This window comes from Typopeltis vanoorti, chromosome 15 (assembly GCF_054136105.1).
Source record: "Typopeltis vanoorti isolate ZY-2024b chromosome 15, IOZ_Tvanoo_1.0, whole genome shotgun sequence".
In the NCBI taxonomy this organism is placed as follows: Eukaryota; Metazoa; Arthropoda; class Arachnida; order Uropygi; family Thelyphonidae; genus Typopeltis; species Typopeltis vanoorti.
The window spans coordinates 70,504,619-70,520,854 of NC_143563.1; the positions used below are offsets into that span (position 1 = coordinate 70,504,619).

General features: G+C 33.2%; 1 protein-coding gene across 2 annotated transcripts in view; it reads right to left on the reverse strand.

The window, feature by feature from the left end:
• Positions 1 to 16,236, reverse strand: part of LOC150098866 (serine beta-lactamase-like protein LACTB, mitochondrial) — a 166,987-nt gene that overhangs the window by 70,660 nt on the left and 80,091 nt on the right. Inside the window, exons 6-7 of one of the 2 annotated variants that reach the window (XM_090405065.1) lie at positions 8,920 to 9,085; positions 300 to 4,887 (exon numbers count right to left, since the gene is read on the reverse strand). In XM_090405065.1, coding sequence (XP_090261191.1) covers positions 4,179 to 4,887; positions 8,920 to 9,085 — 875 coding nt within the window. In that variant the 3' untranslated portion in view covers positions 300 to 4,178. Of the gene's footprint in view, positions 1 to 299; positions 4,888 to 8,919; positions 9,086 to 16,236 lie in introns of those variants that run through there. The other variant, XR_016549497.1, reaches the window with a different exon arrangement.

Sequence of the window (16,236 nt, forward strand, 5' to 3'; positions counted from 1 at the left end):
TGTGATATGTACAGAGTTAGCTTAAGATATTTTTATGATCCAAACTCATTGTATGTCATTGTATATTCTTATCTGGATTGTAAAATAAAGTTATGGTTACCTAATTTGTTAAATATTTCTCATGTCCTATCTTAATTGGTAATAATATAAGTATATAATTTCACTATATAGGTTTATTGATGTCCCCATGCATGTTTAAAATATTTCACTTCATTGGTCCTAATCACAAAAAGCTGAGAGAAACATTCATATTTCTTTTAAACTTCAAATAAGTTACATTCAGGTAGTTTTTTTTTTTTTTTTAATCAAAAATACCTGCACTAGGTGATTGAACTTAACAGCCATCACATATGCATGTGTTTACAGTAATGTTGCATCTGGTTTTTTCTTGTTTAGCATAAAAAACTCTGCACATAGGACCAGTCACCTGAGTTTCAAGAATTCAGCTCACATAAGTGGTTTCCTGTTATCACAGAGCCTACTGATTTTAATGATTTCAGAGATAATTGCAACACTTATTGCAGTTTTCTGAATAGACATACTGATATCTGTTTTACTCAGAACATCCAATAAAAAGGACAGTTATCTTGGAATGGTGTAAATATCAGCTTTTGAGTAAATAAGAGAATTTCATTATGTCAAGGTAGTTAATGGTAAATATCTCATAGTGATTTGATTAAAACAAAATTTCACTGTGTTAATAACATTCAGATACACAAAGATATTATGTAACCACAACAGTTGAATGTTTAGTTTTATACAATTCTATACAATCGACAACTTTAGAGCAAGTAGTGGACACTGCCAATTATCAACTTTTGGAATTTAAGTAAAAACTATTCCAAATATTTTTTTGACTGTTATTTGAAACATCTTGCCAACATGTAATGTAAGTTCTCGACCTAACAATGAAAAACATGAATTTATAATTTCAAAATTACTTTTATTTTTCAACATAGCATTCCTTAAGGATGCTATGAGGGACGTCCAGAAAGTAAGTTCCGTTTTTAAATATTAAATATTTTCACTGCAGCACTGCGATCTGAGTTTGTTGATTCCTTAGCAAGGCGTTGGTGCCATTTTCAGACATTCTCGCAGTGCGCACACTTTTTTGTGTTTATAATGTCTAAGAAAATCAAATTGCCCGCCACATGTGAAATTAGGTCAGTTATCCGTTTCTTGAATGCAAGGAACATTAAAACGCTGAAATTCATCAGCAAATTATTGAGGTTTATGGAGTGATTCAATGGTACGAAAATGGGTAAGACTTTTTAATAAAGGAAGGACAGGTGTGCACGATGATGAATGGAGTGGGCGACCATCTTTAGTTACTGATGATTTGGCGTTCAGTGGAAGAGAAGATTTGACAGAATAGGGGATTTACTATGATGTCATCATGAAATTGTGTCAGAGAAACTGAATTATCGGAAATTGTGTGCACACGGAGTGCTGAAGTTGCTTACAGAACAAAAAGTGAATCAGCTGAGCAGTGCGTTGGAATTCTTGAGATGCTAACATGAGGTTGGTGATGCCTTCCTGAGCACACTTGTCACCGGGGACGAGACTTGGGTGTCGCACGCAACTCCTGAATCCAAACAACAGTTCATGGAGTGGAGGCACACTTCATTAATAGTCAAGACGAAATTGAAGACAACAGTTTCCACACGGAAAATCATGTGCACTGTGTTTTGGGACAGACAAGGGATTTTGCTGGCAGGCTTCTTGGGTCAAGGATCTACAATCAATGCAAGTATGTACTGCCAAACCATTAAGAAACTGCGTCGTGCGATCCGGAATAAAAAACGTGGCATGCTTACCAGATGCGTTGTTTTGATTCATGATAATGCCTACCCACATACAGCTGGCATAACACAACTTCTTGCCATCTTCGGCTGGGAACAATTTCATCATCCCCAATATAGTCTTGACCTCATGCCAAGGGACTTTTTGCTTGGTGCAAAAAGTTTCTTCGCACATAGGACAGGATTAGACATTTATGTCCTCTTTGAATATCAGTCTTGCATCCGTGACACGTAACAAACTGCATCTCTTATATAATGTGTTTTCACATGTAAGGTGTGCTGTTGCTCTACTTTTGGAGAAACAGAATTTGCAATGGAATATAAGCAGAAAAGAATTTGGATTTCATAATAGAAGATATTATTAGAAATTCAACTTTAAGTCATCACCAAGCCAAATCCTAGGCTGCTCTGTAATCAAACTACAGAGCAAGAAAGAATACTATACTAGGAAAACAATGGACAGAACATGTGCGATAATTCACATTTGTAGGATGTCCCTCTTTAATCAGCACACATTTATTTTATTCCTGTTTTTAAGCATTAAAAAACCAAATTCTGAAAAAAGGATCCTACATGTTCAAGTATTTTATTTAATATTTGGCTGTCATGTTTATACAAAGTTTGAAACTCTTGATACACCCCTCTTCTCTGAACATCCAGATATTAGAAAACATAATTACATGAAAGAAATACTTCACTATCAGTAATAGAGGTTATAGGCTTTCTGTTAGAAACCATAAGACAATTGAGCTGTATCCATATTGGTAATCAGATCTTAAATATTTAAGAAAGGGGATCGTGGCTAGATAACTAAGGAATACATATAGTAAGGAAATGGCAAAGAAGCAACTAGGGTTTCCTTCTAAATGGTTATTACATATCCATCTGGCTACTGAATGGAGGATGGGCTGGCAATTTGTAACCTGATAACCATATTTTGTATTGGTTTAAACCCAAAACAAAATGAAATATCATGTAGTAACGGCTGATTAGAAAACAAGTATACCTAGCTGAAGAGATAGAACTACCATGTTGACATAACTGGTCTTACCAAGACAAAGACTTAAACAGGTGAAATATTGCTAAATAATAACTATAAAATGTTATATTCAGAAATTAATGATTGGGAAAAGGAAGGAGTAGCTATAACATTAAACATAAACTTCTTGGATGGCAAGCAATTTCAAGTATTGATGTGGGGAGGGAAAAAAGAGAAATTGGATAGGAGTAGATGATATTTAACCAGAATGGTCAAATATAAAAATACATTAGATATTTTTTTAAAAAAAGGAAATGAAACAATGACCATTGCAGAAGAGTTTCCCTAATGAGTGTTCCAGGTAATATTTATGCAAGCATACTTGGGAAGAGAGTAAGAAAAATGGATTTGTCAGGAAAAATCTGGAAAAGAATATAAAGGCTAAGAGAAAAGTAGGGACACCATACATAACAATATACTTAAGCTAAAGTCAGAAGTGAAGGAAGTACAGGAAGATGGTTTATAAAATCATTGGATGCAGTCTATCCACACTCTTATTCACCAATATGGATTACATTTTTGAAGGAAGATAACATTAAGCCTGATACCATAAGCAACTTGGTTCTTTAACTTGAAAGGAGTACATCAGATGAAATACTCCTAATAAATCTATTAGAAGTATTTAGGACTTTAAAATTATGAAAATATACATGAATATGGAAAGAATCAGCTGCATTCTAAATGGAGAACTTATATTATAATTTTACATGTTCACTAAAAATTGTGACTCCTAAATAACAAATGAAACATTTTAGCTATTTAGTGAACATGTCAAATTATAGTATAAGTTGGTGGAGAGCCAGACAAGTAAATTTATATGGGATAAGAGAGAAATTAGCTAAAACATAACACACAGGACAAGTTAGAAACACTAAGTCTATAAGTTAAAATTGGTTTAAATATAATTGATCATCAAACACTAGAAACCAGAAATATGAGTGAAAATGATTTTTCCATTGATGCCATGGGAGCAAACAAATGATATCATTATTACTAAAAATGAAACTTTTAAAAAGACTTGACATGGTACAAAGCAGCAGAGTTAAATGACTCTGCATAGACCAGGGTAGTAAGTGAAATGTAAGATTTTTTGATATTAGGAGTCCTGACAGATTAATTTGGAGGAAAAAATTCTGTTAGGAAACAGGTAATATATAAATCATTGTATTCTGTACATACTTTAGAGTACATACATAGTAAAAATATGATGTCTATGAAAGTGTTAACTATTATGAGAGTACTAATGAAATCTTATAAAAATTCCTTTGAAAGTGAATTAAAAATAAGGCCGTAAAGAATTAATGGCCTTTTAAAATGTTGCACATTAAAAACGAGATTTATATTACTACTCTGTCAAAAACTTTGGCTACTTCAAAAGCAGTCTTTCTGAGTTTCACATTATGCAAATTAGTAATTACAGTTACAATGATTCCTTTTGGAAGACAAACAGATTGTTCTTGTATTATTTCAGCTGTTGGATGATCTCTTGGTAGTATGACTAGAACACTGCTGCAGCCAATAGCACCACCTGTGTGTGAAACATAATATTGTTGGTGCGCACAGTAGCCAAAGTCTTGCTTGTGTGGGACAACAAGCCAACCCATGCCATAATGTGCCTCAGAATCAGAAGACACTTGTACAATTGGAGTCCACATTTTCTTAACAGTTTCTGCCTTCAAAAACCCAGGGAGATTTATGCATTGTACTGGGAAGCAAATTTTTGAAGCATTTTCTGAACTTTTTGCTATACCGGTATCTCTTTCTTCAGCTTTGGTTTCAAATGTAAGTTTCTGTTCGTTATTGTTATTGGGAGTTTTAATTTCAGAAAGTTTTAATTCTTCTAGTGCCTCTGACACTTGACTTGTGCTTTTGACATTCTTTTCACAACGCAATTCGGAACATGGGATGTACTGAAAACTATATAACATAACATTACCAAACTTAAGTAGGTCTCCAACTGTAGAAAGAAACCCTCCTCCAGCCCATTTGTAGGAATTATCTACGTAGGGAGCATTGAGCAGTTGACCTTTCTCCTTAAAATAATATCTGTGAAAAGAAAAAAATATATATATATAAATATATATATACACACACACTCCAAAGTGCTTCTAATATCACCTGTGATACAATTCTTATGAACACCATTATAACAATCGTTCACTATAAACAAACTAAGAAATCCTGATTCCATAGGCACAATGTTTTTTTGAAGAAAACTGACTGGCAAAGTATTCCTGTGAGAGTTGACTGCATAAAATTCTTAGAATATTTAATAAAAGTTCACTTAAAATGCAGTGGGGATACACTTAATAAGATAGTAGGTACCTCCACTGTATACATACAAAATACAAGGAGTCCTTACATATCAGCAGGTGTCCAATGATCTTAAGTTATTAAGAATAAAAAAATGTATGCCATGCTTACTACATAAGAAGCACTTATATAATTAAATGTGGTATCAGTTTTGATGGCATATCTTTTGCATAGAGATACCCACTTAGCAAAACATAACTTACATCAGTTACGTTTATATAAGTAATACCTCCTCATCAAAAGTATCATACCCAATGATAAAATCTACTATAATAATATAATAATAAAACAAATATCAGTAATACCTCCTCATCAAGTATCATACCCAATGATAAAATCTACTATTATAATATAATAATAAAAAAAATGGATGCTAGAAACAAGATGGAATAAAAAAAAGTTTTTGGACTTAAGAAAGAACTATTATGAGTGACCAAACAAAATTATGAAATGATTAACTTGATAACTTACATTAAAAAAAAAAAAAAAATCAGGTAAATTACTTTTATTAAAACTGGAAAAGAACAAATGGTGCATTTATTTGACAACACATGCATACCAGAATGCAGTGCTGTTACTTTAGAGTATACTTACAAGTTTATTTTCTATAATTGTCTTGAGTAAACAAGGCTGTGCTTAGGTGGTTGGCCATGTCATTAAGCTCATAGGGAGATGATAGAAAAAATAAGTAACTACAGACTAACATAACATAAAATTATTCAATTCCACCTGGCAATTTTGTTAATTTTTTTTCACCTTAACCCGCTGTTAGTAAGGTGGCAGTCACAGTTATTTCTTTCTATATCTTTGGGATCTGTGACACCCCACCTTACAAACGCTGGGTTAAGGCTGAAATGATATAGATTTGCAGAAAATTACAATTCTCAAAAGTTTTACCTGTCAGTTATAGGAAGCTTAGTACAATAGCATATTTTTTCCATAAAAGTTTTATACTGGAAATGCCATTCAAAGATAATGTGGTGTGACAGAGAGCATCATTAATAACAGCTAACCTATGCACTGGTACATCTTTCTTCAAATAATAAATTACACGATAACCACAGTAATTAACTTTAATGAAATAAAGGCACAAATATTTCATACTGAAATTAACAGTACATCATCAGTGTAGACAACAAGCAGTTCAAAGGAATGGAATACAAAGTACATAACAGTCAGTGGATTACCAATTAAAAACTGTTGCTGCATGCTAGAAATTAATATTAAGAAAATATTAAATAATTCTTAAAAACTATTTCTTTGATGGTTACATAAGATAAGAATCTCCCAAACTTTTGAGGGGGGAGAGAGAGAGAGAGAGAGAGAGACAATCATTTCGATTGAGATTTGGCCGATGTAAAAAGGCTTCGCAACTTTCTTTGGAAAGGCATTTGTATTTTAAACTTGCATCTATGGAGAAGACGAGCTTCATCCCACTGGATACTGTATTTAGTGTCAATACTGTTGTGCCAGACCAGACACTAAACACACATTTCTTGTGTAGCTATAGTAAAGCCATTTTTTGATATATACATCTTGTCCTTTACATAACCCACCCCTTCCATAGAATAAAATGAGGGTGTACAATAAGGACTATGAGACTGATGGAAATTGGTCTTTTTCAACTAACTACCCATCTGAGAAATGGGCATCCAAAGAGTTTGTCACATACAATTCCAAAATGAGGGGATGTCCTACTGAACTAGAAAATAATACAAGGATATCATTTTCCCCTCAAGCTATAAGAGAAATTTTTCAAAACATTTGAAAATATTGTTTTCTCTGCAAAGAAAAACAAGCCTTGTGTTATGTCACATATTCATGGCGTTGCATGTTCAGTAGATAAACTAACGAACCTTAAATTCAGCAATTGGATCCGTTTACATTTTCTGAAATGCTATTTGAAGATATCATTCTCCTCTTCTTGCCTTTCCACACACAAACACAATCATAAATTCAAACTGGGCTTGTCTACCATTTATAGAACAATCTGGTTATATAGGTGCAATGGTGCTTTGATTTCCTGTAAAACTCATGTTTCTCAACACTAATTATATCAGTCGGGACTACCTTGACAGATTACCTAAATTCTCACAAGAATAGAGTGCCCTGCTGCAATGAGTCCAAGGACTAATTGCAGGAGGCCACTCTACTCCACTCCTACACACATCTTGTCTTCCCTACTACTTTAATTCTCTCATTACACAGAACTACAATCAATGCCATCTATCATAGATAGATGGCGTACCAACAACAGCTTTTTTGTATATGTCTGTAAATTGCATGTAATGATATGGCTATATCATGATGTAAGAATTTTTAGGGATCAGATCATTTTCAGTTCATTGGAAATGCACATACAAAAGCAGATATTTTTCAACCATCACACTTCAAAATACAACATCATAAAAACACCAGCCATAGGAACAAAATGAGTCCTTAGCCATCACATATATTCAGAGGTACTACTGATATAACCAGCAAAAGACAACCTCCAACTAACAAAGTTTTCATCCATGCTTAACTTGCCTGAGGATCTTGGTCTTCCTAGTATCTACAAAATTCTGTAATTATTCAAGTTTGTGTACCTTGGCCACACTGAAAGGCTAGCCAATATCAGACTAAACAAAAAAAAAAAAAAAAAAAATGAACCCAAGACCACTGACTCTTTCAGCAAAGCAGATCATGACATGAACTTCACCTGAATACAATGGATAATAACTGATTCTGTATAGCAGCTAAGATGCTGCTCCTGTCTTCGTGATCACCATTAAAAAGATATCAGACAGAGAACTTTAACAAGCATTAATAAATATAGGTATTTTTTCTGGGAAAACTCCCATGTTATTCCTCTTAAAAACTATTATTATCACGGTTATTTTGCCTGCAAGGGGGCACTCCTAAACAAAAGCAGGCAAAATAGCTGTAAAAATAATAATTAATAAATATGGCTGCCTGATATCTTTTTAATTTACATTAAAAATGTAAATTAAAAAGTTATCATAAAATTACAGTTCAATAGCCAAACTCTCCAAATCATGACTTTAAGAAGTACATTCTTCTTTATGTATTTTTCTTCTGGACATGGGAAGCATTACTTCTTGGCAAAAGAAAAAAAGCACTAATTAAATTTTAGGTATTCAGATGTCTGTAATTAATTCCATTAAGATAAAAGTACTGTTTATTTATATCACACTCTTATGTTCATTTTACATGGAAAATAACATATATGCTGAAAGTGTTTTTAAATTATAACAAAAAAGAATTGGTTTTTTTTTTTCACTCTCAACAAGTTATTAAAAATGGTTTATCACATCTCTTTCAAAACTTTTCTTAATTTCCTCTCAATTTTAGTGTACTATCTTCACATGTTCTGAATGTTATTTTGAAAAGAAATATAAAGCAAGTGCAGATTAATGTTCAACAATGTTTTTTTTTTCTTATTTATAATATAGCTACACACTTTACAAAGTATTATGTTTTGACATTAAAGAGAATTATATCTCACCACTATAAAGATATAAAATAGAAAATGTGACGTTTGGGTCACTGAAACAGATTTAAATCTTGTGGTGGATAGCTGATAATAATACTGTTGATTATTCATGTGTGAATTTTCAGAACATGCCTAATCATTTATTGAATATTCAGTTTTACAAAGTCTTCCACTTAGCAAAGTAAATTATGTGTGTGATTAAATGTACTATCTGATTTGAGAAAAACATCTGTAGTTCATAAAAAAAATCTAAAGCAAGAAAATCATACCTTGACCTGTGATAAATAATTGGATCGTTGACATCCAAATAAGTGTGTTCCATTCCCAGTTGTTTAAATAATTTACACATATAACCAGGAAATGACTCCTTGCTCACACTTTCAACAACAGCACTCAGAAGTGTCCAGCCATGAGTGCTGTAATGATACTTGGAACCTATAAAACATAAATGCTTATAAAAGGAAATGTCCCCCTTTTTTTATTATTATTATTTATTTTTTTTTTTTTGTAGTTTTATTTCCTGATACAACCAAGAATATTTTTTTACATTACTGCAATGATACTTGGAACCTATAAAAACATAAATGCTTATAAAAGGAAATGTCCCCCTTTTTTTATTATTATTATTATTATTATTTTTTTTTTTTTGTAGTTTTATTTTCTGATACAACCAAGAATATTTATATATGTTACTATAATGATACTTGGAACCTATAAATGCTTATAAAAGGAAATGTCCCCCTTTGTTTATTTTATTTTTTTGTAGATTTATTTCCTGATACAACCAAGAATATTTATATTTATTACTTTTTTGCAAAGCACATTTCTGAAAAAAAAAAATATTATATTGTCCACACTTCTACTGAGTACTATATAATCTCACAAACTGTTCCTAATAAGGGCAGGTCATATTGCAAGCTAAAGATAGAATAAACGCAAAAGAATAATGCTACTAAATGCAGACGCTATGCAGATGGAAAGATGCAGAAGAGACTATTCAACTAACAAGTGCTCATGTTGCTAAAAACTATCAACCCAATGTGTGCAACATTGAACTGAATGCTACTACTACACTGGATGAATATACTCAGGTGTACAAGAAGGCAGTAGGAGAGCTGCTACATAAACTGAATAAGAATTCAACAATAAGAGATGATGGGATATTAGCTCTAACTGTGCTAATAATTTTAGCCTCAGCACAAGGAAGATTCTACAGAAGTAGAAAGAATGTATGATAATCCCATTACATAAGGATGGTGCAAAGATTGATGTGTCTAACTAATCATCTATCAGTATCTCTGGAGTGATAATGAAGATTTTTGAAAAGTTGATAAGCATACAGAAACAAGTTAACAGAGAATCTAGACTTTGCAATGAACAGCATTAGTTTTGCTAAAGAAAGGTCATGTTTGAGTAACTTACTCAAATGTTACACTGAGAATTGGCACACTTGATAGGATTTTGCTAAGGCTTTTCACAGGATACAGAATGGAAAGCTGTTGCATAAGTTGGGGGTATGGGGGCCGAATTATAAACTATTATTTTGGGTAAGAGGATGGCAGGATGGATTTTAATATCTGTTTGACAGATATCAAAAAGTGATGTATTGGTGGTGGTGGGGTGCATGATATCAGGTGTCCAGTGGTGTTAATGGAAAGGTAATTCAGGAATGCAAATGATATGCAGCACGTGCACAAAATAATCTAAAGTGATGCTCTTTAGTGTGATGAGACCAATGGCATATTATATTGGTGGGTTATGCTTAGGGTTGCCAGATTTAGGAAAACTAAATACGGGACATCTACTGAACATCATTCAATAGATGTCATAAAATGCAATACATTTTACAACGTCTATTGAATGATGTTTTAAAGTTTCGAGACAGAAATTTGATAGTGTATCTGACATTTTGTTTTGTAAAGATGTAAGACAATTTTATTTGTAAACCATTATCGCTAGCAAATTATTGAGGGAAAAATTTTTTCAGCTTTGTGATTACTTGCATCAATCAAGATACCATAATATTGTACTTCTTCTAAATCACTTTTAATATTTTCTACACTGTACGGAGCTAATACATTTTTTATAATTGAAGTTGACTTTGTTCTAGCACTCGAAAATTTTGTGGCAATTTGGGAGTCTGAAAATATTATAGGAACAAGTTTGCTGCTGTAGTCATTAGAATTAAAAGAATGATGATGCTTTATGCCATGAAATGTCATAGTTATTTTGGCAGCAATAACTTTTCTTTCACTGCTGGTATTTGGTTTTACAAAATAAGTATCAATACTTTTGGAACTGGAACTCAAAATGCTCAATGTGTTTCTAAGCATTAATGCGTTGTGTAATATCCGATCGTTCCCCATGTGCAATACTAAATTCGTCTACAGATTTTGCATTCAACTTCATTGTTATGTTTTCTTTTTGCATTAAAATTCCATTCTTTTGAATAATCATCGTTAAAAATGCACTTTCGTTTTGGCATTGTTAAGGGCTTAAGGAAAGAAACAAAATTTAATTTACTTTTAATTATATATTTTATGTACTAACCAAATATTACACATTTCAAAAAGGCGAGATATTATTTCTTAATAATTACTGAAATAACATCCACATACTGCACCGATACCACACCGCACAAAGGCCAAATAAGAACTGTTTGAAAATAAGCAAATGCAATATATCTTTACAAAATTATAAATAAAATGCTTATACTAAACAAAAATCACCCAATGAAAGGGACTGTCACCGCCATAAACTGTAAACATAATTAATTTCCTCGAATTGTCAGTTTTTATGGTTTACAAATCAATTTAAGTTGGATTATTTGAAAAGAATATTGAAAATTATAATTGTTTAACATAATAATTACAATTTTATCTTTTCATTAAAATATGGGACATTAGGCTGTCCCTACAAGTACAATACAATTACAATACAAAATTCCTACAATACAGCACTGTCAATATAGTACACAGCCTTATATTTCTGCACTCCAAAATGCAACACCTTGCACTTATTAATATTAAAACTATAACTCCACTTCTCCATCCAAGTCAAAAGTGTATTCAAACCTTCATGAAGAGAATTAACATCAGGAGTGCTATTTATAATTCTCCCCAGTCTGGGACATTCTGAAATTTTTACTTAAAAAATCTGGGACGTTTTGTAAAAAAACAAGACATGTTAAAAATTAAGAAAACCAAAAATAAAACTATTATACATGTTGCACTTTAAATTAAACACTGCTATAAACATACATTAACATTAAATCCACTTTAAAAAAGGATTATTAATCACAAACATATTTAATTAGAAAAATATTTATCAGATTTATGGACCTGTTCAAGAATTTTTTTCTTTTGATATTTGATTATAGAACTCAGCACAAGAGAAATTCTTAAAATATGTCTTTACAATGATTAAAGCTTTTTCTGTCTCAATTTTAAGTCTGTTTTTTTTCCATCTGTCCAGAGTGCATTTATTAATGAAAAAACACGTTCAACAGCTGCATTAGTCCCTGGCAGTGCTAAACAAAAACTAACTAGGCATTTAATACTCCCAGAATTTATACCATGTTTTGTAAAATGAGCAAACATTTCACACCATTCATCACTGACACTTTGATCCTTCTGTTCACTCCACTTCAAATTTGCTTTCACTATATTTTTTCACACATATAAACATCAAATAAGTCCTCTTCATTCACAGTAAAACTTGGTGACACTGTCTGCATGAATATATAGCTTTCCTGTATGTTCTTCCAAGTTACAGGATCCTTTCCCTTCAAATTAATCCAATCCATAGACTGAAGAGGTGTGAGAAATGGTGTACACTGTACACCACTCCTGAATATATTCAATACAGGTGCAGTAGAAATCTACCGCATAGTTTTCAAACTTTTCAACTGTTATGTATTTTTCTAATTCATGCAACTGTTTTTTCACAGTAGTTGTAAGAAACTTTTCTGCCTTCCTACAGTTTAACCATTCCAACAGTTTGTTTCATCCTTCATTTCAATTACTGTTACATCTTGCTTTTCAATACATTTAACGGTCTCATAAAAGGTTTGTAACTGACTGCCAAAGAAATGCAGGAGTGTAATTGAAAATGGATTTTCAAAGAAATTTTTGAGACTGATAGGACATTTGTCAATAGAAAGAAAATATGACTTCAATGAATGGAACATGTCAATAACCCTCTGGATTGCAGGCAAAAGAGAGAACCATCTTGTCTTACTGCTACCCAAAACAGTTTCATACTCTGTGTTTGCGAATTCACAAAATGATTTAAGTTCCTCAACTAATATGCAACATATATGAAAATGTTGGTAAATCTTGTTAATTATTAACTGAAGACAGATAGGTAAGCAATGTGAAGCAGTCTGCACAGCATTATGTATCACATGTGCAGGGCAACAATTCCAATTAAATTGTTCACAGTGTTTTCTTGCATTTTGAAGTACAGATTATCATCATCATCAAATTCCTGCCATGTACCCTCAAAGGGTATACAGGATATGATAAGTACTACATGAAAAAATTACATCATCATCATCATCAAATTCCTGCCATGTACCCACAAGGGGTGGACAGGATATGATAGTACTACATGAAAAAATTATATCATTACTAACTTCCTATCTACAATTTTCCTCCAAATCAGTCTGTTACTTGTCAAGACTCCAACATTATCAGATCTTATATTTCTATCGTCTAAGGCACTTTGTACCTTATCAATCCACCTATATCTTGGTCTTCCTCTGGGTCGTTTTCCTGCCAACCTGGCAGAGAACACTTGTTTTGCTAATCTTTCCTCGCCCATTCTGTTTAAGTGACCATACCACCTGAGATTAGCTCTGCTAATGCATTCCTTGATGCAGACAATGTCAAGTTCTTTCCTAATATCCTCATTTTTAATATGATATTGCCAATGATGCCATCTGTTCACGCCTTTAATCTTTCTCAGGACTCTCATATCTGCGGTCTCTAGTCTTTGGTCAAGTGTTTTACTTCTGACCCAGCTCTCAGATCCATAAGTTAAAACTGGTTTGAACCTGTCTTGTATACAGCTAATTTAGTGTTCCGACTAATTTCTCTCTTATTCCATATGAATTTATTAAACTGACTTCCCACCATACCAGCTTTGCTGATTCTGTTGTCTATTTCCATATTTAATTTACCATCTTCAGTAAAAATCGTACCTAAGTAGCTGAAATGTTTTACTTGTTCCACAGGTTCTCCATTCACAACACAGTTGACATTTTCAATGATTCTGCCTATTTTCATTGTCTTTGTCTTTTTATTGCTGACCTTCATACCATATCTATTACAACAGCTATTCAATTTAGTCAGAGAATCTTGCAGACTTGTAGCGGATTTATTTAGAAGTATAACATCATCCGCATAAAGCAAGAGCTGATATTAACATCTCCAATTTTGATATCATGTTTAATACCACTTTCCTTCATAATGTGATCCATATAGATAATGAATAACAGAGGGGATAATGTACATCCTTGTCTCACACCAGATTTAACATTAAACCATCTTCCTGTACTTCCTTCAATTCTAATTGCTGACTTACAACTCAAATAAAGACTAAGTATTGCTTGATATAATGCCCCATTGACACCATATAACTGCAGCGTATTGAATAGCTTCTCTCTTGGTACCTTACCATATGCCTTTTCCAAATCGACAAAACTTAAATACAGATCTTTGTTATATGCCCATGCTTTCTCGACTATTTGTCGTAAAGTGAAGATCTGATCCTGACAGCCTCTATTTCACCTGAATCCAGCTTGTTCTTCACCAAGCTTTTCTTCCACAATTCTTCTCAACCGTTTCTCAAGTATACTTGCATACATTTTGCCAGGAACACTCAGTAGGGAAATACCTCTGTAATTCTCACATTCAGTTTTATTTCCCTTTTTATATATGGGTACTATGAGAGCTCTACTCCAGTCATCGGGAATTCGTCTCTCTGTCCAGGCTTTCTGAACTATGCAGTGCAGCCACTGTAAGACTCTTATACCACCATACTGCAACATTTCTGGTCGAATATCATCTACTCCAGCTGCCTTTCGACATTTCAAGCCTTTGATGGCTTTTTCTACTTCAAGTATTCCTGACTGCATGCCTGTTCAGTGCTTTTTTACCACTGTGCTGTCATCACTGCTTGCTTCATTTAGCAGTTTTTCAAAGTAATTACTCCATACTTCAAGGATATCTTTTATTCCAGTTTTCATGTCACCTTTATCATCTCTAACTCCTTTTACAGCACTCTTTCCTCCATTCCTAAGCTTCTTCAACAACCTCAAGAATATTTTGCCACCTTCTTGATATTTATTTTCTATATTCTTGCCAAAGTCCTCCCATGACTTTTGTTTAGCTAGTTTTACACAGTGTTTTGCATTCTTGCATTTGTCTCTATATTCTCTAAGAGCACAAGCTTACTTATTTGACAGGACCTTTTGATATGCTTTCTTCTTTTCCTTCACTGCCTCTTTAACTTCCTGTGTCCACCAGGGAGTTCTGATTTTTTTATCTTTGCACACAACCTCACCACATGTCTCTCTGGCTGAATCAATCAGTGTTTTCTTGAAGGCTTGCCACTGAATCTCCAAGGTTTGGTTCCTGTTCTCAAACTCTTTCATTTTTCTTCAATAATCTTTGTGTATTTTAGTCAACAGTTCACATCTGAGAGCTGCTCAACTTTTATTCACTTTAAAACTTTCTTACATGATATTCTTTTCAATATGAAATTCAATTTTATCCTGCTCAAGACTAAATAGTGATCTCTTTCAATTTCAAATCCTCTGTACACTCTGGTGTCCTGCACCAGGGAGAAAACATCACTATCAACAATAACATAGTCAATGAGACTTTTCTTATTCCTAGCCTCTTCTCTCCATGTGAATTTGTGCACATTTTTATTTTGGAACATGGTGTTAGTAATAACCAGTCCATGTCCTGAGCAGAAATCCAACAGATATTTGCCATTATTATTAGCTTTGCTCTTTTCTCCAATTTTCCCAAAATATTTTTGTATGTCTCACAATCATTTCCTACTCTGCTATTTAGATCTCCGACAAGGATCAACTTTTCATTTTTCATTGTGCCAGTTGCTTTTTCTAAAGCATCAAAAAATTCCTCCGCTTTTACCTTAGTAGAACCTTCTGTGGGACCATAGGCACAAATAAGTCTCATTGTCCAGTTCCCCATTCTCATATTTGCCCACATTACTCTACTTGAGACTGCCTGCCATTCAAAAAGATTAGCCTCGTATTTTGCGTTGAATACTATGGCTACTCCTTCTTTTCCTTGATTGTCATTGCCTGAATATAATATTTTGTATTTATTGCTCAGAAAGATCTCACCAGTTTTGGTCTTTTTTGTTTCAGTCACCCCTATTATGTCGATCTGGTACTTATCTAATTCCTCAGCTACCTCCATTTCTTTGCCATTCAGGCTTCTTACGTTGACAGTACCAATCTTTAATTCTGGTGATGTTGAGTTGGGGTTTGTTTTCAGATTTGTTCCAGTAGCTGACTTTTCACTGTTCCCCCTGGTTCCCTGGCGAAA